Below are 25,022 nucleotides of genomic sequence, written 5' to 3' on the forward strand. Positions count from 1 at the left end.
CCAGAGCCATGGGGGCGCTCCAGACCCCCGCCGCAGGCCATCCAGGGGGGCGCCACGGTCTCGGACGGAACGATTGGCCCTCGCGGGGGGAGGGGGTGGTGGTGGCAGAGGGCTGGGTGCTCGCTGGCGGGGACTCGCGATCTCAGCAGATCTCACTCCATGAAGGGACCCCGCCAGACTGGGGGTGTGTGGATTCCGGACGGAAACCTCCTCGCCACACGGTGCCGAAAACAGGTAAGCAACTTGCCTCCGGTCATTCGGCGAGCCCTCGGCAGAGCGCGGACCAGAACCCAGGCTTCCTGGGTCGCGGGCAGGATTCTCTCTCGGGCCTGCAGCTCCCAGGCTCGTCTAGGTCCGGGAAGACCATCTCCACTCCACGCCTCCGCCGCAGAGTCGGGGGGTCGGGGGCCGCGGCCCGGGGTTCCCGGGCCTTCCAGTCTCCGTCAGCCGCCCGCCGCCCCTCCCCGCGCGTGCGCACGGCGTCCCGGCTCGGCCTCCGGGTCCGGAGCGCCCCACCTCCCGGCAGCCTGGGAACCTCCGCGCTGCGAGAGTATGAGCCGCCCCGAGGGCCAGTCCGCGCTACGCTCCTGGCTCCAGGCCAGAAAGGTCCTGGCTGATCAAAGGCCGATGCCGCCTCCGCACCCCGGCCGGGAAGGACAAAAACGCGCGGCGGAGGCACGGCGGCACAGGCTGGGCACCCTGGCTGCGGACCCAGTCCTTGGGCCCCAAAGGCGCCATGTGGCTTTCGCTGCTGCTGCTGCTGCTGCTGCTGCTGGTCATGCCGCTGCTGACAGTCCTCTACAGAGGGCACCTGTGGCCGTTCGCAGGCAGCTCCCCGAACCCCTTCTCCGAGGACGTCAGGCGGCCCCCCGCGCCGCTGGTGACCGACAAGGAGGCCAGGAAAAAAGTTCTCAAGCAAGGTCAGCGAGAAGGGACCTTAGGCTCCAAGGCTGCACTTGGGCGGCCTCGCAGGTTTGAGTTCAGATTCCAACAGGGCGAGCCGCTGCCCACCTGGGCCTCAGTTTCCCCACATGTAAAGTGCTGAGAGGGCTTCCTTGAAGTGGAGGCGGCGCTTTAGTGTCTGCTACCGGTGAGAGCCTTTGCCCAGGCAGGCCCCCGCCCCCCGGCCGTAGTGGCCCCACGGGGGGGGGGGGTGTTCTGGCCTCCTCATGCTAAGGTCATGGTGATGAAGTTTTGAGGTGATGGTGAGGTGGTCCTGAGCCTGGGGCCAAGAAAAACTTCTTGAAGACATCTTTGGTGCAAAAAGGTCATTTTATTAAGGCACGGGGACAGAACCCATGGACAGGAAGAGCTGCACTGGGGTTGTGACAGTTAGCTCATTATATACCCTCAGGTTGGGAGGGGTCAGGGATAGAGTAAGTCTCTAAGGTATTTTGGAAGCAAGGTTTCTAGGACCTTGAGGGGCTAGGGAAATGCCGCTTATTACCGTTGCCACTCTCAGTCATGAGCCCCTTTAGATGCATATGGGGGGCCATAAGCTTGGAGTATGATTGCCAGCATAGATCTTGGGGCAGCTGAGATAAAGGAAGTTGACTTACAGGATCCTTGAAGTTGGGATAATGTTAAGCCAAGATTCTCTTTTGCCCCTTGCAAAGTGCCATCATTGAGGCAGCTGAGCTCCAAGAGGGAGGTCTCTCTGTCAGTTTCAAGGACTTGTCAATGGGCTCTAGGCAGTAAGGGAATTTACTAATTTTTCATTTCCTTCGTTTTCCACATCACCATGGCAAGTACTTAAACACTTTTCCTTTGTTCTTGGGTAGCCAAGAGTGTCCAAGGAATATCACACAGATCCCACCAGGGGTGGGGGTGGGTGTGGGTGCTAGCTTGTGCTTTGCTCCTCCTTAGCCTGCCTCATGCTCCCTCACCAAATGGCATAGCCAGGAACAGGTCCATGACCCGCAGGATAGACAAGAGACCTTTTCCCCCGCTTGGTTATAGGACCTTAACTTTCCCCCTTACCCTCCCCCATGGTTCAAGGACATGGAGAAGCTGCACATCTCTTCCAATGCATGTGGGAAATTGTATTTTGCCACAAAGTTTGAGTGGCTGTGCCTCGTCCCAACTCTTATGGTTGGTTCTAAAACTTTGGGAGAGGCTCAGCAGGGTGCCTCAGGCGGAGAGCTGCTCTTTGGCCAACCAGAGTATCTCCACTACCATCTTTAGAACATACTTTGAGGGGCACCTGGGTGGCTCAGTCGGTTAAGTGTCTGACTTCGGCTCAGGTCATGATCTTGTAGTTCGTGGGTTCGAGCCCCACGTCTGGCTCTGTGCCGACAGCTTAGAGCTTAGAGCCTGCTTCGGATTCCCTCTCTCTCTGTCCCTCTCCTGCTCATACTCTCTCTCTCTCAGGAAAAAAAAAGGCATATATTTTGGGGTCCCTCATAAGATTTAAAGAAAGAGTTGTGCTGCTTTAAGAAAAAAATTAGATCTCCTCTTTGATGTCCAACGTTCCTCCCACTTGACAATTTTAGAATTCTGTGTGACACATCTTGTGACCCAGGCAGAGACAATACTGTTTTAAGTGGAAAGACTGTTAGTCTAAACTTCTGAGATGAGGGTTTTAGCTTGGATTCTGTCACTAATTTACTGCATAGCCATTATTAGCACGTCACTCCACTTCTCTTGGGTTGGTCTAAAAATGAAATGACTAGGGGCACCTGGGTGACTCAGTTGGTTAAGCGCCCAACTTCGGCTCAGGTCATGATCTCTTGGTTTGTGGGTTCGAGCCCTGTGTTGGGCTCTGTGCTGACAGCAGCTCAGAGCCTGGAGGCTGTTTCGGATTCTGTGTCTCCCTCTCTCTCTGACCCTCGCCTGCTCACGCTGTCTCTCTCTCTCAGAAATAATAATAAAAAAAAACATTAAAAAAAATAAAAACGAGATGACTAATGTTTTCCAACTGGGTTGTATGATCTATTAGTGGATCATGAACTCGATTTAGTAGGTTGCGTTTCAAAATGTGGTAGAACAGAAAATATCAGAGTTATCATACATAGTTCTGTGAAACTTCTATTTCAGTTATTGTGAAACTTCAACTTCAGTTATTTATATTATGTATTTATTTATATTCTGGGTTGTGATATAAAATGTATTTTTCACCAAAAGTTTTTTTAAAAATGTTTGAAAAGTTAGAAGTTTCCCAAGTTCTCTTGCAGCTTGGAAAAATTCCAAATCTCAGTTCTTCAAGAATGATCCTTAAAGAACAGATCCTGGGGATGCTGGGTGGCTCAGTTAGTTAAGCATGTGGCTTCAGCTCAGGGTATGGTCCCGTGGTTTGTGAGTTCGAGCCCTGCATCGGGCTCTGTGCTGATTGCTCAGAGCCTGGAACCTGCTTCTGATTCTGTGTCTCCCTTACTCTCTGCCCCTCCCCTACCCATGCTCTATCTCTATCTTTCTCTCAAGAATAAATAAAACATTAAAAAATAAAATAAAGAACAGACATTGTGGTGGAAGCACCCATGTGGCACCACGTGGTTTCCGTTTTATCTTGTTTAGGTGCTGGTCCCTTAGTTCTGCCTCCAGACTTCTCTGATATGAAGGGGTGGTGCTTTCATTTCTCAGCTCTGTCCTGCTCCACCCTCTGCTTCAGGATCTTGAAGAACCAATATAGGACCAGGTTGCTTCCCTGGTGCCTACAGACCCTGTATTTTCCGAAGATAACTGACTTGTGAATGGACAATTCCATGAGCCAGTAGCCTACCCACAGCACTCCCCTCTGTTCCCCATTTCCTTGTTTTCCTTCTTCCATAGTTCTCTATTTGCGCTTAAGTTTCTCAGCCTGTGTTATTATTATTTAAACAATTTTTTTAATGTTTATGTTTGAGAGAGAGTGAGAGCAAGAGCGAGAGAGAGCAAGAGATTGAGTGGAGGAGGGGCAGAGATAGAGAGACACAGGATCTGAAGGAGGCTCCAGACTCTGAGCTGTCAGAGCCTGACGCGGGGCTTGAACTCATGAGCTGTGAAATCATGACCTGAGCTGAAGTTGGACACTTAACCAACTGAGCTACCCAGGTGCCCCTCAGCCTGTATTATTATTGTCAGCTTTCTGTTTTTGTTTGTGTTTTGTTGGTTTTCTTTAAAAGTAGGGAAAATCCCCAGGCACACACTGGTTTTAGTTAAATTAGTTCCAATAAGACCACATCACTGTCTTTAATCTGCCTGGCAGGTCCTGAGTATTTCCCACGTGAAATGTTTGAGATATCTCAGTCAGTTGCTCCATGCCCAACTGCGCTCGAGTGTTCTTGCACCGTATGAGCCAGCGGAGTCTTCCTTGGTTTCCACGTCTTTGCTCTTTTGCTTCCCCTGCCTACAAAGCTCACCCTCATCTCTTCCCCCTGCTGCAGCTTTCTCGGTGAGCCGAGTGCCACCGAAGCTGGATGCGGTGGTGATTGGCAGCGGCTTTGGGGGCCTGGCTGCAGCTGCGGTTCTGGCCAAAGCCGGCAAGCGAGTTCTGGTCCTGGAACAACATACCAAGGCAGGAGGCTGTTGTCATACTTTCAGAAAGAATGGCCTGGAATTTGACACAGGTAAGGCTTCTGTGGGAAGGGGCTGGGAACATGGCCATATCTTTAAGGGGCTTGGAGCAGTCATGGCGGGATGACACTGGAGATTTCTGTTGTTTTGGAGGCCCGATCATCTCTCCGGGCACCACATTCTTTGACAGCTATCACCAGTGGCAGCTGAACTGGGCAGAGATCTGGTGGTTTCTGCCGCATCCCCTCCCCATAGAGAGGGTAGGTAGCACTCTCTGGGCATGGACTCAGCCAGGCTGGACTACTCTGCTCCTTTATCTACCTTTCCAGGGAGCAGCGTCCTTATCCCTATGATGCCTGGTTTTTCTGTCTCCCAACAGGAATCCATTATGTTGGACATATGCAAGAAGGCAAGCTTAACCGTTTTATCTTGGACCAGATCACTGAGGGGCAGCTGGAATGGGCTCCCCTGTCATCTCCCTTTGACATCATGGTATTAGAAGGGCCCGATGGCCGAAAGGAGTTCCCCATGTACAGTGGGAAGAAAGCTTACATTCAGGGCCTCAAGGAGAAGTTTCCCCAGGAAGAAGCTGCCATTGACAAATATATAAAGCTGGTTAAGGTAACATGGACATGCTGAGGACCTCCCCCCATCCTAACGCCCCGTTTATTCCCAACAAGGCTGACCTTCATTAGTGCAGTGACTGGGGGGCGAGGCAGGAAGGGAGGACCAGTCAAGTCTGCCCTGAACTTAGCCCTACCCTAGCTGACCTCTGCCCAGCTGGGCCCTTTCTCTGGAGCCTGGACTTGACAGCAGCCATTCTCACTCTGGCCTCTGGTGGGGGCGGGGGGGTGGTGGCACTGTGTTCTCCTTTTGGACTAAGCTGGCTTCTATGTGGTCAGATCACACCTTTTTTTTTTTACTTCATCCGAGACCAGATGGGATTTTTTTCAAAAGGGATTTGGGCAGGACACCGAAACACAGAAAAGGACCCATCTGAATGTGGAATGGGAAAACTTCGCAGAGTACAGATTTTTGAAAATCCAACTTCAGCCAGGGCTAAGTGTTGCTGGGCCCAGGTGCTGGGCTGGTGCACAGGCTGTTGGAATGGTGATTCGGTTACAGGGTTTCCTCACTGCTAAGTTTTGTCCTCAGGAGGCCTCCCATGGAGTCGTCCTTGCTGTCTTGTTGAAGATCCTCCCATTGCGGGTAGCTCAGCTGCTCTGCAAGTGGCCGCTCACCCGTTTCTCTGCGTTTCTCCGGACTTCCACCCAGAGTCTGGATGAGGTCCTGCGGCAGCTGTCGGCCTCCCGGGAGCTCCGGGCGGTGCTCAGCTACATCTTCCCCACTTACGGTGGGTACTGGCCTGAAGTCCTGGGTGGCCCCTGGAGGAGGAGGCATTGCCCTCTTGGCTCTCAGTATTTCTTCCTGAAGCTGCTTGACTGACGGCAGTGGAGCGGTATAAACCCAGGGTCGTCTGGAGCTTGTGGGTGAGAAGTCTGTCCACCTACCTGCTGGACTCCCTGGTAAAAATTCCTTGTGCTGCGCCCTGCGTCCTTTTCTTTTTTTTTTTTTTTTATGTTTATTTATTTTTGAGAGACAGAGACAGAGCAAGAGCAGGGGAGGGGCAGAGAAAGAGAGAGACACAGAATCCGAAGCAGGCTCCAGGCTCCGGGCTGTCAGCACACAGCCTGATGCAGGGCTTGAACCCACGTAACCGCGAGATCATGACCTGAGCGAAAGTCGGACACTCAACCAACTGAGCCACCCAGGTGCCCCTGGTTTTCTTTTTCAACCAGCCATGTCCTCCCTGTCTCGGCAGCATGGCACTTTGAGGGAGGACATTCCCACTGGCCCCAGGATCTGTAAGGTACCCTGTGTTTGGATGGAAATAGCTAGACCCTTTGGCTGCCCTTAGCCCTGGGGATCCCTTGGATGCTGGGGTGGGTAGACTGAGGCTTGCATGCTTTTTGACAAGGATCTGTGTTCCTCTTTAAATGCTGCTGTCGCCTGCTCTTGCCTCATCGCCTCTTCCTTTCTTCTGTAGGTGTGACCCCCAGGCACAGTGCCTTCTCCATGCACGCTCTGGTGACTAACCACTACATGCAAGGGGCCTTTTATCCCCGAGGGGGTAGCAGTGAGATCGCTTTCCACACCATTGCTGTGATTCAGCGGGCTGGGGGCGCTGTGCTGACCAGTGCCACCGTGCAGAGTGTGTTGCTGGACTCCGCCGGGAAGGCCTGTGGTGAGAGCCCCGCATCGTGCTTCATGGCCCCTGGGCCCGGGTGGGGGAGAACTGGGGTGCAGAGAGAAACAAGCACTAGGTGTAGAAGAACCAGCCTCCTCGCGGGGAGTTCAAGGCTGAAACTGCCCCAAGCAGGGTCTCGGGGAGAGCGATTACTCTGGAGGTAGAAAGGATGCAAGAGGGATAAAGGATTGCATGGTCCTCAAAGAACAGTATTTAATCACTTATTCAATAGGTAAAAATAGTGATCCAGTAATCCATGATCTCCTTGAATGTAGAAGCTGTGTCTTTTAAGTTTGTTTGTTGCACACAAGCAGGGGAGGGATGGGGAGAGAGAGGGAGGGAGAGGGAGAGAATCCAAGCAGGCTCTACACCACCAGCACAGAACCCGACATGGGGCTTGAACCTGCGAATTGTGAGATTATGATCTGAGTGGAAGTCAAGAGCCAGATGCTTATCTGAGCCACCCAGGCACCCTGGGGGCTGTGTCTTTATGCCTGTAGATCTTAGGACATAACAGAGGCTCAATACTTGTTTGGTTAGTGTTTGATGGGATGAATAAATTACCTGGGCACTCCAAAGGGCATTGTGGAGGCCAGCAAGATGCCTTGCCCTCAACCTGTATATGGCAGAGTGGTGTCTAGAATCTCGTTATCCTGGCTGGGGTCTTTACTGTCACCTGCCCAGAACACCAGAATTCCACCGTGGATGAGTTCTGTGAGGAGAGGGTGTGTGCAGGGAAGGACTCTGGTAAAGAGAACAGGCTATCCGTGATTAGGGGGTCCTTAAAGAAACATCAGGGAAGGAGACAGAGAGAGGCCTGAAAGAAGAGGGCTGGTGTGACAGTGAATCCACCAGAAGGATCATTTAAGGGGAAAGTGTGTGCATGGCCCACTGCACAAAAATGTCAAGGGAGAAAAGTCATCAGCGATCTCAGAATGCATTTGTAGAAGGGACTAGGAAATTGTTGGGTGAGAAGGGAGAGGTGGTCCAAGGTTGTGTGAGATTTTTCTCTGATGTCCACAAGCAAGTTCCACTTCCAGCCAGAGGAGGTCCGTGAAGCAAGGTGGGTTTATCAGTTCAGTTAAATTCAGTTCAGAAAATTACTTGTATTTTTCATGTGCTAGGTAATAAAAGATGGAGATAAAAAGATAAGATGGCTATAAAGAAAATCTATAATTCAGGAAGTTTCCAAGTATAGGGAAGATCACTGAGATGAAAGTGTCATACTGAGGCACAGACTAAGGATGGAGGAAGGAGGGCAGAGGTGCTTGAGCTAGCTCATGAAAGGTGAGAAGCTAGCCCGAACTTTTGGGATGTTGTTCCAGGCAGGAGGAACAGAGTGTGCGCAGGCACCGATGCATGAAAGAGCTGACTATTTTTAGGCATCTGGAAGTAGGCTGAACCCAAAGACACTACCATTTTTACAGGTCAAAGTGGTTGAAGATCAGCTGTTTGATATGGTGTCACCTAATAGTTTAGTGAGTGTGGCCAGAGACAAGCCTGGAGACACAGAAGGGACCAGATCTTGGAAGCCTGGTACAAGACTTTGGTGTTTATCTTACTAGGTTGTGGTGTCATCGGAGGGTCTCCAAGTATTTTGGAAATAGAAGTGGGGCAGCAGTCAAGAGGGACTGGGATTCCAGTGGAAGGGCTGCCGCCCAGGAGCTTTGTCACAGTTAGTGTGGAGGTTGTAGGGTTTGGCTACAGAAAAGGGCACCCACATGGCATGGGGAGAGAGCCAGGGAAGGTGAGTGCACAGGCAACTGTGGGGAGAGGCAGAGAGTGCCTGAGGATGGTTCTCTTGCTTTGCAGTTTTGCCTGGGCCCCGCCTGCCTGACTGAAAGTGGGCTGGATGCCCAGGTCTAAGATGATGAAGTGTAGGCTGGGAGAGGTCTGTGTAAAATTGGGGCCTTTTCTCTTCCTTCTGGAGGCACAGGACCTCAGCTAAGCTCTTGTGCCGCCAGGTGTCACTGTGAAGAAGGGTCAGGAGCTGGTGAACATCTATTGCCCCACTGTGATCTCCAATGCAGGACTCTTCAATACCTACAAGCACCTACTGCCAGAGAACGCCCGCTGTCTGCCAGGTAAAACGCTGGGCTGCTTTGCTCTTCTGAGCTCCCAGCAGTGCCCCCTTTGGGAACAAGCTCGGCTGGTCTCTTGCTCCTCTTGACTGCCCTGTGACCGTCCTTAAGCACAACAGGTGAGCATGAGCACCCCGCCTCTGGCATCTGTTCCCAGCAAGGCCTCTGTGTCTGGAGGTTGGGAAGCAGCTCTCTTTGTCCTGAATTATCCCCAAAGACCCCTTGGTCCTTATCTCTCACTCAGCTCTTGGCATATTTATCCCTCATCCCCTATAACCTCGCCCACTTTGCCCTCTTCTCTTTCGAGTCTCCATTGCCTGTTTCCAGTTTCCCTAGATCTTAAATCATCTAATAATTCATGATGGTGGGTAGCGTCCTAAAGGAACATTTCTTGGGTTTGCAGTATGAATCCTACTTTTTTCCCCTAAATTCTTCACTTACTTTGAGTGGGAAAGCCTGGTCTGACATCAGTAAAGGAAGCTAAGGCCGGCATGGAGAAAAAAGTCTTGCTAAAATTGTCGTGTGCTTTGAGACCCAAGGTTCTACTTTTTTGCCCCTTTCAGGAACCAGCTCCTGAGGGGCTGAGGCTGCAGGAGTACCCTTCTGGCTTTCTTCTGTCCCTTGAGTCCTGGGCTTGTGCTTGAAATCTGGGGCCCAGAAATAAATAACACTCAGTACAGTCTTCTCTACTGATAGGCTGTGTCCAAACATAACAGAAGCCTGGTTTTGGGGGGTGAAGGGGAAGTAGACATATCTGTGGGTGAGCCCTTCCTTGGTAGGTCTGTGTGAGAGGCTTTACCTTTGTCGTGGTACGTGATCCTCACTGCCACCTGGAAGACAGATGTCATCATCCTAATGTTTATGCCGTGGGAGGAGAAGTGAGACCCATACAGGTGAAGGCCACTCGGGTGAAAGCAGCAAAGCTGAGATGAGAACACTGGCGGATCTGACTTAAAAGCCTGGGCCCTTGGCCCAATCTGGACTGAGCAGTGTGGTCCTCAGCTGGGCCTCAGCCAGCATCTGTTGCCAGAGAAGGCCTGTCCTCCCTCACGCTGTGTGGCTGTGTGGCTGTGTGAGCCCAGTGGAGTGCGGCCGACTGGCCAGTAGCAGGGCAGCTGGAAGACTTTGCCTTTGGTACTTCCTGCCTCCCAGGACCTCTGAACCCTGGCTCCGATGGGTCCCAGTGCCCCTCCTCCTGCCCTGCCTCCTCCCAGTTCGCCCTGTCAGGAGTTACAGGTTTAGCTTGCCCTCCCTTTACTAGTTACGGCGTTTACTGTTTCTGTGTATCTAAACCAATGGCACCAACCCTACCTGGCTGAAAAACCAATTGCCCCCCTTAGGTGGAGCATTGGATGTTGCCTCAGATGAATCCCAGTTTGAGAGCATTTTAGGCAGTGGCAGCCATGATGCTTAACTCAGGAGACCCTCAGGCGCGGGGACTCTTGTTTCCACCTGCTTTGCAACCATCCACCTCTCAGAGATGAGACCAGATATCTGGTGGCCTTTGGGGCAGGCAGTGCTGGTTGGGGTCATGTGGAGGTGCGGTGGTCAGGCAGAAGCCTCGTGAATAGGAGCACTTTTCTTACTTCCACTGCTGAGCCTTGAGGAGGCTCCTAGGCGTGGTTTGGAGAGGAAGTTGTGTGAGTGGGGAAGACTGGTCTGACAGTATCAGTAAGGGAAACTAAGGTTGGCATGGAGAAAAAGGCCTGGATATAATTGTCGTGTGCCTTATTTGGGACCCAAGGTTCTATTTTTCTGCCAGGTATGTGGTTGCTGGATCACATCCTTCTAGTTGGAAAAAAGGGAAGGAGGGGCTCGTGAGGTAGTTGCTGTTCTTGAGGGCCTCTGGAGACCTAGGTGGTTTCACTCCTATGCCCCGTTTTCTCCATGACCACCCCAACCCCCCTGGAGAGGGGGAGCTGGCAGTGAGATTACCCCTGGATGCCGGGACCCAGGCGAGAAGGTGGTCCTACGGCTCCAGGGCAGCCCGCCGTCCCTTCCTGTGGCTGTGGAAACCCACATTCCGCTTCCGTGCTGACTGCGCCCCCGTGGCCCAGTGGTCTGTCAGGCTCCCACTTGTGGTCCTACTGTAATTGCCATCCCGCCTCCTTTCACTCTCGAAAGGTGCCTGTTTTAGATGATAAATCCTATGGTCACCCTACACGTAGCACTCGGTTCTTTGTAGCCTCTATTAGGAAAGCCAACTTCTTCCAGGAAAGCCTCTTTTCCAGCAGACAGGCAGCATATCTGATTCCTTGTAGTGTTCCCAAAGCCTAGCAGAAGATTCAGCACATTTTAGGTCCTCAGCAAATACTTGTTTAACAAATTAAGCACAGCAGCCAGTGGCCCAGTTACCCCGCAGGCAGGTGATGGCCCTGGGAATGGGAATGAAGGAGAAGACTCTATGGGAGCTGTTTCCAGAAGACTGGTCTGGGGTCATTTGTCGAGAGGTGGGGAAGCCCGGCTGCTCAGCTTGCGGGGGGGACATCAGATGGATATCACAGAGGCTCTTGCCTGCTTCCACAGTGCTCTCCTTCCCTCCTCCCCTACCTGAACCCAAAGTGACAGCTGGCAGTAACGCTGCTGGCATTTGCTCATCTGCATTGCTTACCATTTTGAGGTCTTGTACGGCCTATTCAGTACATTAGGAATTATGCATATTTGATCATTAGATGGCTTGTATTAAATATAATAATGGAAATCGAGGCTTATACCAAACTACTGTTCATATGTGTGGTCTGTATAGTGTGGGGCCCAGTGATCTCATAACTTAAAGTCATTAGGGGAAGATCGCAGGCACTGAGCCAGCTTAGAGAAGCTGGGCCTCCTGGGCTTTTAAGGGGGCTTAGTGTAGAAGTCAGGGGGTGGGCAGAAGAGTTGGAATCCCGGGGGTGTGTTCTTGCCAGGGAGAAGCTGGAGAAGAGGAGGCCCCTGCAAACACTGTTATTTTAGTGTTGAAATAACAGTTGTGAAGATGACCCAGGTGCTAGGCCGGTCGCTGAGGGTAAGGCTGCCGGTAAAGTGAGCAGGTTCTCCCGGCAGCGGTCCACACAGTGCCCATCTACATTTCGGCAGGTGTGAGGCAGCAGCTGGAGACGGTGCGGCCTGGCTTGAGCGCCTTCTCTGTGTTCATTGGCCTGCGAGGCACCAAGGAGGAGTTGGGTCTACAGCCCACCAACTACTTTGTCTATTTTGACACAGACCTCGACAAGGCGTAAGGCGTGTGTGTGCATGGTGTTGGGGAGGGTGTCCGCAGGGGCCCACAGCCTACGGGCTCTTGCTTCCTCCCTTGATGCTGGAGAATCTGCAGCAGATGTGGAGTAGGCCTCAGCTTCATCCCTGTGGGAGGTCCGGGGGGCTGGCCTGTCCTTGGGGCAGTGGCAGTGGCAGTGAGGAGCAAGGCCTGGGATCGGCAGCCACACCCCTCACCCTCAGGATGGAGGACTACGTCTCGATGCCCAGGGAAGAGGCTGCGGCGCACATGCCTGTCCTCTTCATCGCTCCCTCGTCAGCCAAGGATCCCACCTGGGAGGACCGGTTCCCAGGTGGGGCTTTCAGTTCGGGGCAGGGGGAGGTGGGGGGAAGGTTGGAGCAGGGAAGGGGCCTGGCATTAGTAACCCCATCTCTGTGTCCCTAGGCCAGTCCACAATGATCGTGGTGGTGCCCACCTGCTATGAGTGGTTTGAAGAGTGGCAGGACAAGGCAGAGGGAAAGCGGGGCAGCGACTATGAGACCCTCAAAAACTCCTTTGTTGAAGCCTGTCTGTCAGTTGTCATGAGGCTGTTCCCACAGCTGGAGGGGAAGGTAGGCGGGCAGACTGTGTGGTAGTAGCAACAAACCTCTTGGTGCCATTTCTGCTTTCTTTTGGGGAGGGAAATAAAGCCCTAAAATAACTAAGCTCCAGGGAAGGGCAGGGAACCCATCTGGGGAGACAGTTCAGTTGAGGAGAGCAGAAAAGGGAGGAAACGAGGATTTCACAAGGCCCCACTCCCACCCTTTGACTGTCTTGTCTTCTCAGGTGGAAACTGTGGTTGGAGGGTCCCCACTGACCCACCAATTCTATCTGGGTGCTCCCCGGGGTGCCTGCTATGGGGCCGACCATGACCTGGACCGCCTACATCCTCACTTGATGGTCTCCATGAGGGTCCAAAGCCCCATTCCCAACCTCTACTTGACAGGTACACTGACTGCCCCATTTCTCCAGGGCCTACAACCCAGGGCCTCCCGGTCACCCAGAGCACTCTGTTCTGTCCTCTGGTGCTACTGTCCCCTGCAGCCTTCCACATGGGGATGGGCTGCCCCAGCAGACTCTGGACCCTGATCCTGATGTAGAGCCATCCGTGGGTGGCCTAGCTTGGAGGGATGAACATGAGAACCCTTGCTGCCCACCTCCGCCTGGGGAAGATGCTCATGGGCCTGTGCTCTTGCCTCCTAGGCCAGGATGTCTTCACCTGTGGGTTGGTGGGGACCTTGCAAGGGGCCCTGCTCTGCTGCAGTGCCATCCTGAAGCGGAACTTGTACCTAGACCTTAAGAAGCTCAGCTCAAGGATCCAGGGGCAGAAGAATTAGTCCAGCTGGGGAGGAGTCTGAGGAATTTGGTTCGTGCTATGGCACAACCCTTGACTTAGCCATAATGTCTTTCTATACTGGTTCTTTCCTCATGTAAGGCACTCTAATCCATTTCTGATTTTTAAAGGTCTGACACACAGGTCATAGTTCTTCAATCACAGTTCTCAAGCTGTGCCTCTTTCAGCTCATAGCTAACACTGCTGTCCCTGCTAGAAGGCCTGGAGTGGGCTAGTGACTTGGACAGCTTGTTTGGTCAAGCAGGGCTTTCACACTGCGCTTCCATCGCCTCCCAACTGAGTATTCTTTTGGTCAGGTGGGCAAAACCCTCTGAAGTCTTGGTCAGGTGAAGCAGCTTGGGCCATTGTCCTGAGGCTTCTGCTGCTTCATTCTCCTTGCTGCACTGAAGGAGTTCCACACTACTGTTGAAAAAGGGTCCCTTAAAGAGATGCTTGTCAAAATCTAGGCATGGTTTTGGTTGTAGTTCCATGGCTTCAGAGGCCCCCAGAGAGGCCATTTTGGCTGGTTCCAGTGGCTCTTTCAGAGGGTGGCAAAATGCCTCTGATAGTCTCAGTGTGGTTGTGGGGGCTGGGGGTAAAGACGTTAGCAAAGTTTATGTTAGAATATCCAATTCATATGCAGCCAGGCCCTGGGTTTGTCTTCCTTATTTTCAAGGTGACTCTGGGTCTTTATTACATCAGCACCAAGATACCCTCATGGAGCCCAGTACCTGAGCCTCAAAGTTTATCTTCCAAAAATCCACAGCAAAGGGTGATGTTAGCAGCTAGGGCACTGGACTGGAAAGGTGACTTCATGGGGGTTGAAGCAGACTGAAAGAACATTCCAGGCCAAGGTTACAGCAGATAACAACCACAGAAGTAACTGAGTGTAAGACAAATAACCCAGCTACCTCCTAGACCGAGAACAGGGGCTACCTGCTGGGGAGGAGTGGGGCTGGAAATCAATCAGGACCAGAATGTGGAAAGCTACAGAACGTGTGCAAAGGCCACGGGTGGTGTTCTCGTTTACTGGAACATACCCAGTGACTGGATGGAAAGGTGAACAAAGGCTGAAGGTTTTAAAAAAAAAAAAAAAAAGACCTTTCACTTATAGTAGGCCTTATTTCTGTTAATTTTATTGCCATTTTAATAAATTTAATGATTTTATAGCTTTAATATTTGAAATTTATTTTGGTTTCTGTGCAGCGATACAAAACTACATTGAAACGGCATTCAGAGAAGCTCAGGAAAACATTACGTACTGAAAAATACTTATCATTAGACCAAATAAGCTTTAAAAAAATAAAATTAAGTAATTACATAGTTAAGTTAAAAAAGCTGAAAATATAAAACATTGCAAAAACAGTGGCACTCTAATCGGGTAAACAAAAAAGGGAGACAACTTCAACAATCATTTATTTAACATGAGAAACTTCTGAATTAAAGGAATTATCTAAGAGTGTGAGGAGGCTGGTTTCGTTGGCAGCTTGAAACTACACAGCTCAGACCCAACACTATTACAGACGAGTTTCTCAACTGGAACATTTAGGAAACTCACTGGTGTCTTGCAGAACTAGGTGAGTTGAGATTCAGTCTTTCTCTAGATGAATAGTTAAATGGAACCTGAAAATCTCTTCCCAGGATTCTTCCTTAAGCAAGGCATCGTCTAGGGCAACCTTCTCAGAAGACTTTTCATAAAACAGGTGGCAGAACACCAGGGCCTGGTGTCTGGTGTACAAGATACTCTCTCCCCTGTTCAAATGATTCAGAACATGTGCAAAGTGTGCTACCTTTCATCACACATACATAACACAGCATTATGTATCAAGTTACCCTGTAAAAACAAGAAGCAGGCTTCCTTTTTTTTGATTTAAATGACATGAAGGAGAGAAAAAATGACAATCACCGTCAGGGGAATTCTAGAGGTTTATAATTCTACCACCAAATGTTTCGTTAAAAGCCATCATGGGAAAAGAAATGTCAGCATCCACACAGCTAGCTGTCAGGTCTTTCCGAGTTGTAGCCTTTCTAGATAGATTGGCCTCAGCTCCCCCAGAGTCCAGAAGCAGATTCTTTAAATAAGTTTACTCAGTAATCTGTACCAGGAAAACAAACCCCTCGACTGACATCCATGACTGAAGCTGATTCCTCCTACGGAAATCAACTTTCACCCAAAAGCTGGGGAAGTAAAGGAAACACAGCTCTCTCGACAGTGGTGCTTCTCATGACTACAGGGGCTTCACTGTCCTGCCCACTCTGCCTCCTCCCTCCCGCATCCTGCACCTTCCTCCAGCCCTGGCCTGAGAGACTCCTCAAGCCAGCTCACCCTCATTCACACCACTTCTGGAAAAACATGCTATCAACAGGGTATCTTCAAAAGGACAACTGCTGAGGAAAAGTTTTCCACTGGTGTGAGAGATTTTCTTCAGTGTAATTTCTACAGTGAAGCTTAAATTCTATTGCACTCTTTTAGCACAAGAAACAATACTTCTCGGATGCTCAAAAAATGGAACTATGCGGACTCCACAGACTCCTTACACATCCACTTGGTGCCAATCTTCTTGGTTCCTAAAACCAATCTTTCTTTCTGCTCCCCTCCTTACAAGCAAAATCCATTAGTCAGGGGGAGCAGCCAGTAGCCAGGAAGAGCTGTGTGAGACCTCAGTTAAGTCGCATTCCAATGTCCTGAACAAGGAAAGCGTCTCTGCAAGACACTGAACTCCTGAAGTACCTCGGGGACGTCACGGCACTAAGCAGCTATGCGGACGGTGCCAAGGGCACTCCTGCAAGCAGCTTTGTTTTGGGGAGCAGAGACCAGATACAGACATCAGATAACATCTTCTCTTTTTTGCTAGAGTGACAAAATTTGTGACTGGCATTAAGAGTTATTAGAATAGAATGGAAAGAGCCAACAATCATGTGTGGTGGGGGAGTTAAGAAGGTGCGTGGGAAAACCTGAGCTGGGCCCTGAAGAAACACTGGGGGAGGCAAGTGAAAGAGAAGGGAGTGCGCCCCAACCAAAGAACCACCAGGGAAGCCAGGGAACGGCGGGCACAGCAACAACAAAAAGGCAGAGAGGCCGAGATGGGCCAGACAAGAGGAACCTCTGGCCTGGATAGGATGCAGAGAAAGACCGGCAAGAAAGTGCCAATCTATAGACTGAACACTATAGTCTATAAAAGCTAGATTCGCTAAGCCACGAGAGGTAGACAGAAGCTTTAGATCAGGGCAAGGATTTTGGAAAGATCAATCTGCACATGAGAGAAGATGGGCAGAAGAACCAGTTAGGATGGCTCTTGGGGGGAAGGGGTTGGGAATTCAGGAGAGAAGTGAAATAAATGGTGAGGGTATGTGATGACAGGAAAGCAAGGAAAACAGATTATACTGGAGACTTGTTTTCAATGGATAGGTCTGTTGTAACAGGTAAAAATGGTTTGGAGCTGAGATGATTAAAATGGGCAGCTGAGATGGACAGCTTAATGGGTAGAAGAGAGAACTGCAGTTTCTAGTGCCAACAGAGCAAACAAACAGCACACAACAGGATTTGGTTCTTTGGGAACTAGGTCAAGGATAAACACTTGGAGTCACTCACTCTGAGAATGAAGGATAGATGAATATCTAGGAAGATGAAGGAAGAGAGAAACCAGCCTTTGAGGGCTCTGTTCCCCCACCAGCACAGGGTAGAGCGGGACCAGTCACAGAAACCAGAAGTGGGGGATTTCAATTTGGATGGTCAAGAATGCCCAGATCTATCCAGGACAAGACTAAGCTTTGAGAACAAGCCATTACCTTAGGCAATCTGAACCTCTGGAAAAACACTACTGATAGGAAGACAGGGACCAAAGTGAGTGTATAAAGGTTACAAAGGGAAGGAGTAACAAACAGGATGGATGGGAATGGGAAATCTGGGCATGCATGAAGGCAGAAGGAAAGGTGTTAGTGTAGATGGAGAAACAGAAAACATTAGAGAAGAGGAGGAAAGGCAGGTAAAGGGGAACCATGGTTTTCTAGAATGCTAGGAGAGCCTGACAGAAGATTCCTCAAATAGAGGAAAGTATTGTAAGACTGATGCACAGGGAGAGAGCATGCCGCCAAGAGCATTCATTCATTCATTCCTTGTCTCCATAAATCTCAACTCAAAGCCATGCTGTTTTAAGCAAGGTGCAAGGTAACGTGCCAACGGGATGGTCCCTTCTGCAGACTGACTTCCTCAACAGTGCAGAATTCATCCCACCCCTCACTTCCCACATTCTTTGTGTTTCCCTGAGATCAGCTATTCTAATTCCATTTTTTCTCTGCACAACTTTCTTTAGGCTCTCTATAATAGGTAGCACAACTAGAATGGATTTAAGTAGAACTTCAAACCACAGCATGATCCAAAACACTACCCTCAGTTACCCCAGGAGAATTCTCTGAATTTCTGAACTTTTAATAACCCCTGACACGGGATGGAAGGAGAGTTTTTACTAATTACCCTTGACATCCTATATCAGATAGTGAACTACTAACTAGATTAAGGTAAAAGAAACAGTACAGTTAGTTTCTGACTACAAGTCTAATTTGTCTATTTTCGGCAACAAAGGCGAGAGTTTATGGGAAACCTTTCATAAAAGCCCTAGGAAAATAATGCAGATCAAAACCAAAACCCTCCTGCACATTTTCTTGTGCAAAATATGAGCTTACCCTATTTTAAAAAGTTCCTGTTACGATCATGAGTATAGACGAACACAGTTTTTCAATAATCATAACTATACTTTTAAAAATCTGTGATGGGAACTGTGGCTTTACAGCTTTACTCCCAGAATCCCCAAGTTCAGTTTTATGCTCAGTACAACCAAATGGAAGCTGACTCACTTTGTCTTAAATAATATGAAAATATCAAGAAAGTGTGAGGAACTTATACTAGACAGGTTGGACTTGCAGGCAATAAAGCACTTTTCAAAAGCTGTTTTGGTTTGCTGCTGAAGCCTTTGCAGAGAATTAGGTATTCAAAGTAGCCCTTTGCCTGTCAGCATTCACCTTCTACATCTTTTGTAAGGCCCCCAGATGAGGCCTTGGTATAAAAGCACCTCAACCTGCAGTTGAGTTTTCTCCTAGGTTCAGTTTTTAACCTAGTTTTCTCATGGGTCTGCAAAGATAAATAGTGGTGGGTGCAATGCTATTTTCAAGGGATACCTACAAAAGGGCCAAGGCCCAAGGGAAGGCAGTCAGCAGCAGTAGCCTGCCTGGGGCTGAAATCTCCCTTTGGTCATAGCTGGCTTCCCATATGCTCCCTCTACTCACACTCAGAGGAGGAAAGGATGGAAGACACCAGCATAGGTGATGGGGACACAGGAGTACAAGGTCACCAAAGTGCAGGCGCAAAAATCTAAGCAATACCCCCCGCCTCTGCCAGCCCCGATGTGCCACCAAACCCTAGAGGAGGGGGTGTCTTTTAGGTCACAGTACTTTTTTCTTCATTTTTCTTGATTTAAAAACAAATCAGCAGGGAGGACAAAGTTCTCAAGAACAGAGAAATCAAATCTGAAACAAGAGCAACACAATTCATTGGCAACGTTAATCTCCTTCCAGGGGACTATACCTCACTGCTATGAATCTAGGGGAAAACAAGATCTTATAGGAGTTGCAGTTCAGGGGGAAAAATCAGAATTAAGACAAGCTGCCCCTCCAACACACAAAGAACAATCGGTAAAATAAAAACACATGAAATTATTTTAAAAGTCAGTTTGGAATCAAACATATGCTAGAAAGATACACATTTGGTGAGATGAATATGGGAATCTTGGCTTCTGGTTTGTAGTATTTCTGTGTTGTTTGGAATGGTTTATGTGTGCGTTTTAATTAAAATTAAAAAATTAAAGGGAAATAAATCCTTTAAGTCAATTATCTGGAAAGGTACCAGGTCAAGGCTAGATTGTGAAGCTGACCTACTGTGCTATTTAGCTAAGGTTTTTGGAGCTGCTGCTGGTGTGAGCTTTACATGTGAACCGTGTTCCCTGTAGGGAGTCTTGGGAAAATTGACAGTCAAGCCACCGACTACTTTTTACCAATGTCCTGACTGTCTGTACACAGAAGGGGAAAGGAGGGGTGCGAGCTGGCAGCAAGGCAGTGGACGTAGCCTGTTCCCACCCAGGCTGCTTTTGGGGAGAATTCTGCTCAGCTCCTACACCATGAGGGGGAAGGAATGCTTTGCTTCCTGGCAGGCATGAGTTGGCTGCACTCAGGAAATCTAGTCCACAGATCAGCAGGGCTGATCTCTAGAAGTGGAGGCCTACATGTGTCTGGACTCGTTTGTATTTGGGGAGTGTAGTCGGATGCTCTGCTAAAGCATGGCTCCATAGCATGTGACGTCACCTGGAACTTCCTAGAAATGTAGAAGCATAGACTCGACCCATATGTAATCATACAGATTTTTCATCACAATTCCTAGGGTGATCCATGTGCCTACTAAAATTTATGAAGTGCTGGTTCAGTGCAAAAAGCACAGGATAGGTGCCTAGGGAGTTGCCGTCAGGTCTTGATTTTGCCACAAACTTGTAGTGGGAACTTCCGGGGAGTGGGGGGCGGGGGGGAAATCGGGTTTCTAGGCCTGAATTTCCTCTTCTGGCAAGGGAGGGGGCTGATGTGCAGCACGTGAAGGTCTCTTCTAGCTCTCATACTGCAGATGTATACATATGGATGTCTCTACTTTGTGGGCCAATGGCAGCAGCACCCCAGACTCCGCTGTCACATCGTGTCATGTGTAAGTGCACTGCTGGGCCTATCTGAGACTATCCCTCCCACAGACCTGGGGTTTCCTTCCTTACCTTCTGGTCCAAACGCTGGTAATCGCTGGCCTTTGGCCGTCGAGTGACTTTAGATCTTTTTCCTTCTAGCACAAAAGCAATAATCTGGAGAAAGGAAAATGAAATTAACAAGTGACTCTAAATAACATAGTTCAGTTTCTGAAATCAGAGGTAGTCACCTGGTAGTACACTGTTAATGACCCTGACAGTGAAAGAGTAGTGTACCCACAAAGAGGCCTCTTTATAACAATTTTAAAGAGAACAGGGCCTCCAGTCACCTCAGGATCTTTTATGGTTGTGGGAGTCTGTATGATTTACTCAAGAGTACAAAGATCTGCCAATTCCTTCCCAGAGAGCTCTAGGATAAGATACTCCTTTTTTAATCACAAGCAATAATTATTTCTTATCTGTAAATGTACTTTTTCACCCCCACACCTTGCTCCATTTTATTGCTGTCTGTCGTTTTTATTTATTTTGAGAGAGCGAGCGAGTGAGCATGCAAGCAGGGGAATGACACAGAGAGAGAGAGACAGAGACAGAGAGAGAGAGGGAGAGAGAGAGAGAATCCTAAAGCAGGCTCCACACTGTCAGTATGGAGCCCAGTGCGGGGCTTGAACTCACCAACTGTGAGATCATGACCTGAGCCAAAACGAAGAGCTGGATGCTTAACTGAACCACACAGGCGCCCCACATCTTGCTTCATTTTAACGTTACCACTTCCACTTTCAAACCTAAAGTTTATCTCTGGATGTAGAATAAAGAATGCCTTTTTGTTAAATGTCTTCCCTCATTCCTCACAGCCATAGTAGGCATTTTGACATCATGAATTGAACTCTCCAATTTTAACCTGGCTGTAGAAACCATGGAATTCTTAGGACTCAATAAGAAATGCAATCATTTTGTCATCAGAGCGGTTGCTAAACAACAGATATTGCTCTACACCAAACACTGCCAAAGTAGTAAAAGATGAGTGCCTCTATGCAATTTCTGGCCATTCTTCTAATCAGAAACTCAACTAACTGTAGATGACAGGCCCTGGGCTCTCTGCTGCTGATGTCAAAGACCATGTAACCCCTCTTTCTGCCACTATAGATGCAAGATAAAAGCTTGTGAAAGGAAACTAGAAATCATCATCTTCCGAGTGGAAACAGGAAGGCAGTGCTGTATTCACAAACTTCCAGGTACTAAGGTTCTCTAAGGCTGTCAAGGACCTAAGTGTAGGATTATGGAAGGAGACCCCAATTCAGGTCAGATCACAGTAATGTCCTTACTTAGCACCTAATACAGCAGCAGAGCACTCAAAGTAATCTGACATGAAAACAAATGATGTATAAAATGAGAGTAGAGAGCCCTAGCAGGATCTGACGGTAAATTAAAGTGTGTCTTAAAATCCCCAGTGCTCACAGAAAGATGAGTGAGAGATACCGGCCCCCACACCAAACTTTCAGGGTAGAGGACATCCCACTCCTCATCTTCAGCAACTTCTGACTTACCTTTCGCTTGTTGTGATAGGCAATGTAGAGGACAGCAACAAGAATGGCTGCAGTCACCAGATATGCAAAGAAGTGGCTGCTCTCTGCACTGGCACTTCCAAGACTGTCCTTATAAAGGTCATCATTCTCCCTATCCATGGAATCCAAAAGTGTCCCTTCACGGTTCTCACTGGAGGCAACACCGGGCATCTCTTTCTCTTCTTGGGGTGGTGAACCTTCTTCAGGCTCTGTATCACCTTCCTCAGCCTTCCTGGGCCCCATATCTTCTGTAAGCTCTGAAGACTTACCTTGTCCCTCCTGCTGTAAAGAACTGGGGTCAGAGTCCAGTAATACTCTCTCCCCAGATTCACTTCTAGAAGCATGCAGAGAGGTATCTTTGTCAGCTGGTATGTTTAAGTCAGGCTCCTTGTTAGAGCCGTCTCCTGAGGGCTGCAGCTGGGCACTGGCTCTGCCGGCACCACCTCCTGAGGGCTGCAGCTGGGCATTCACCCTGCCGTCTCCCGAGGGCTGCAGCTGGGCATTGGCTCTGCCGGCACCGTCTCCCGAGGGCTGTAGCTGGGCATTCACCCTGCCGGCGCCGTCTCCTGAGGGCTGTAGATGGGCATTAGCTCTGCCGGCCCCGTCTCCCGTGGGCTGTAGCTGGGCATTCACCCTGCCGTCTCCCGAGGGCTGTAGCTGGGCATTCGTTCTACCGGCGCCGTCTCCCGAGGGCTGTAGTGGGGCACTGGCTCTGCCGGTGCCGTCTCCCGTTGGCTGTAGCTGGGCATTCACCCTGCCGTCTCCCGAGGGCTGTAGCTGGGCATTCGTCCTGCCGGTGCCGTCTCCCGAGGGCTGCAGCTGGGCATTCGTTCTACCGATGCCGTCTCCCGAGGGCTGTAGCTGGGCATTCGTCCTGCCGGTGCCGTCTCCCGAGGGCTGCAGCTGGGCATTCGTTCTACCGATGCCATCTCCCGAGGGCTGTAGCTGGGCACTGGCTCTGCCGGTGCCGTCTCCCGTGGGCTGTAGCTGGGCATTCACTCTGCCGTCTCCCGAGGGCTGCAGCTGGGCATTGGCTCTGCCGGCACCGTCTCCCGAGGGCTGTAGCTGGGCATTCACCCTGCCGGCGCCGTCTCCTGAGGGCTGTAGATGGGCATTAGCTCTGCCGGCCCCGTCTCCCGTGGGCTGTAGCTGGGCATTCACCCTGCCGTCTCCCGAGGGCTGTAGCTGGGCATTCGCCCTGCCGGTGCCGTCTCCCGTGGGCTGTAGCTGGGCATTGGCCCTGCCGGCGCCGTCTCCCGAGGGCTGTAGCTGGGCATTGGCCCTGCCGGCGCCGTCTCCCGTGGGCTGTAGCTGGGCATTGGCCCTGCCGGCGCCGTCTCCCGAGGGCTGTAGCTGGGCATTGGCCCTGCCGGCGCCGTCTCCCGTGGGCTGTAGCTGGGCATTGGCCCTGCCGGCGCCGTCTCCCGAGGGCTGTAGCTTGGCATTCACATTGCTGGAACCGTCTCCAGGGGCCTGCGGTTGCGACTCGCTAGAGTTTACTAGCGGTTGGGTTACTGAAACAGAGAAACCAGTTGACCCTGAAGAGAGGAAGGCCAGGAGAACGGAGCCCTCAAAGCTAGATGAAACCGAGTCAAACGCGGGAGGTGGGTGATGGCAAGCAGAGTGGTGGCTACAGCAGGGAAGTAGCGAGCTCAGAAAGCGACCCGGGCGCGGTGAGGATGCTGAGGGGCGAGAGTGGGATAATTTGGGGTGGGGGATGGGAGTGGTGGGGGGGGTCTTACCCGTCACCGCGACGCTCAGCGGGATCAACGCAACCAGGAACCGCATCCTGCACTAACTGTGCTTCCGCCTTCTAGTACTCTCGCGATACCCGTGCGTGCGCGATCTTAGTGTTCGTGGCCCCGCCCCTTCCTGCGCGCGTCTTCCGCCGCACGCCCAAGCCAAGGGAGGAGCTTAGGCAGAGGCTGGAGTGCTCGTGGTTCCCCTCTTTTGTTCGGATGTGGCTCCTTTCCTCAGTGCAGGCATCTAGCAGTCTCTTCCTTTTCCAGGTATCTTTGTTGCGTAGCAGCCGCTACAAACGCACTCTCCTTTTCCTTCTCTCCCCTGGTACTTCCGAGACGATACAGCTCGAGTAGGAGCTCCCTGCCCCGCGGTTGGTACCACGGATGTGACGTCACTGGGGCTCGGCCCCTCTTGGCTTATACCGAAACTCACATTTTCAACTCCCTTTCGCGTGGTTCTGTCGCCGTAGCACACAAAAGTGCTATACACCGGTGTGTCCTATCTGGAAACAAAGCCATCCTGCCACCTCGTAGCGGGGAAGTCTTCCCATTCCAGCCCCTCTCTTTCTCTGCCTCACAGAAACTGCTCTCCGAGGTCCCCAGAGATCTTTTCTGAAAAGTACATCCTTTTTCTGGTCCTGAAAGTTACTCACAGTCATTGTAGAAAATTTAGTGAACCTATAGGAATGGAAAACAAAATCTTTGTCCCACTCTTCCGGGATAATCACTATTAAAGTTGTATTTTATGTCTTGCAAATATTTAGTATTTTTTATCAGGTAATACATTCTAATGGTTCAGAAATCAAAATGGGATATTAAGAAAGAGGTATACATTAGAAAGTTCTTGCTCCCTAGCATTCTACAGGTTATCAGTTGTGTTCCCTTCTAGTGTTTGTGTCTTTGTGGCCTTTTTTTTTTTTTTTTTAAATGTTCTATTTATTTCTAGGAGAGAGGGAGAGACAGCGTGAGCAGGGGAGGGTCACAGAGAGAGGGAGTCACAGAATCCAAAACAGGCTCCAGGCTCTGAGCTGACAGTCAGCACAGAGCCCGACGCGGGGCTCGAACCCACGAACCGTGAGATCATGACCTAAGCGAAAGTCGGACGCTTAACCAACTAAGCCACCCAGGCGCCCCTCTTTGTGGCCTTTTTAAAATAAATACAAAAGCATTCATCTTTTCTGTCTTAATTGGTGTATTTTTTCGTGCATATTCATTTTCCTCCAAGTTGGTTTTATTGGGTAAATAGTTTTATATCCCAGTGTTTAAAGTGCTGTTATGTTTATAGGTTAATTGCTGCTTTAAATCCTTTTATAAACATTTGTCAGGCTAGGTGCTTTGTGGACAGTGATTTTAAAAATGATAGGCCCTAACTTAACGGAGCATGTAATCTGGGGAACACAAATATTAATCAACTGTTTATACAAATTGTGAGTATGTGTATACTCACACACTTGGCATTCTAAGAAATGCCAAGAAAGCAAAGTGCAGAAAGGGACCTTTGAGCTGAGAACCAAAGAATGTAGGTATTTCCCAGGTGAAGTTGAAGGGAAAAGGGTGAGCTCTCCTGGCTGAGGATGCAGTGTGTGCAAAGGCCTGGAG

The 25,022-nt window shown here is 50.2% G+C and overlaps 2 protein-coding genes across 3 annotated transcripts; one reads left to right on the top strand and one right to left on the bottom strand.

Moving 5' to 3' along the window:
- The first annotated feature begins 680 nt into the window (after positions 1 to 680).
- On the top strand, positions 681 to 14,465 carry RETSAT (retinol saturase). Of its 2 annotated transcripts, XM_039217595.1 has the most exons (11): positions 681 to 920; positions 4,362 to 4,544; positions 4,871 to 5,112; positions 5,647 to 5,845; positions 6,539 to 6,736; positions 8,704 to 8,823; positions 11,896 to 12,034; positions 12,256 to 12,365; positions 12,458 to 12,624; positions 12,839 to 12,998; positions 13,256 to 14,465. In XM_039217595.1, the coding sequence occupies exons 1-11, from the start codon at positions 737 to 739 to the stop codon at positions 13,387 to 13,389; spliced, it is 1,836 nt and encodes a 611-aa protein (XP_039073526.1). In that variant the 5' UTR covers positions 681 to 736; the 3' UTR covers positions 13,390 to 14,465. The 2 variants fall into 2 exon arrangements, with proteins under 2 accessions (XP_039073526.1, XP_039073527.1); XM_039217596.1 differs by lacking the exon at positions 6,539 to 6,736.
- Positions 14,466 to 14,552: 87 nt separating this feature from the next.
- On the bottom strand, positions 14,553 to 23,506 carry TGOLN2 (trans-golgi network protein 2). Its single transcript, XM_039217610.1, has 6 exons — positions 23,424 to 23,506; positions 22,854 to 23,195; positions 22,337 to 22,775; positions 21,664 to 22,096; positions 20,192 to 20,275; positions 14,553 to 18,908 (listed from the first exon to the last, which is right to left on the bottom strand). Exons 1-6 carry the CDS (start codon positions 23,467 to 23,469, stop codon positions 18,903 to 18,905), a joined length of 1,350 nt encoding a protein of 449 aa, XP_039073541.1. The 5' UTR covers positions 23,470 to 23,506; the 3' UTR covers positions 14,553 to 18,902.
- Positions 23,507 to 25,022: the final 1,516 nt, after the last annotated feature.

The sequence above is a fragment of the Hyaena hyaena genome, unplaced genomic scaffold (genome assembly GCF_003009895.1).
Source record: "Hyaena hyaena isolate Hyena2069 unplaced genomic scaffold, ASM300989v1 scaffold_699, whole genome shotgun sequence".
NCBI classification, from domain to species: Eukaryota; Metazoa; Chordata; class Mammalia; order Carnivora; family Hyaenidae; genus Hyaena; species Hyaena hyaena.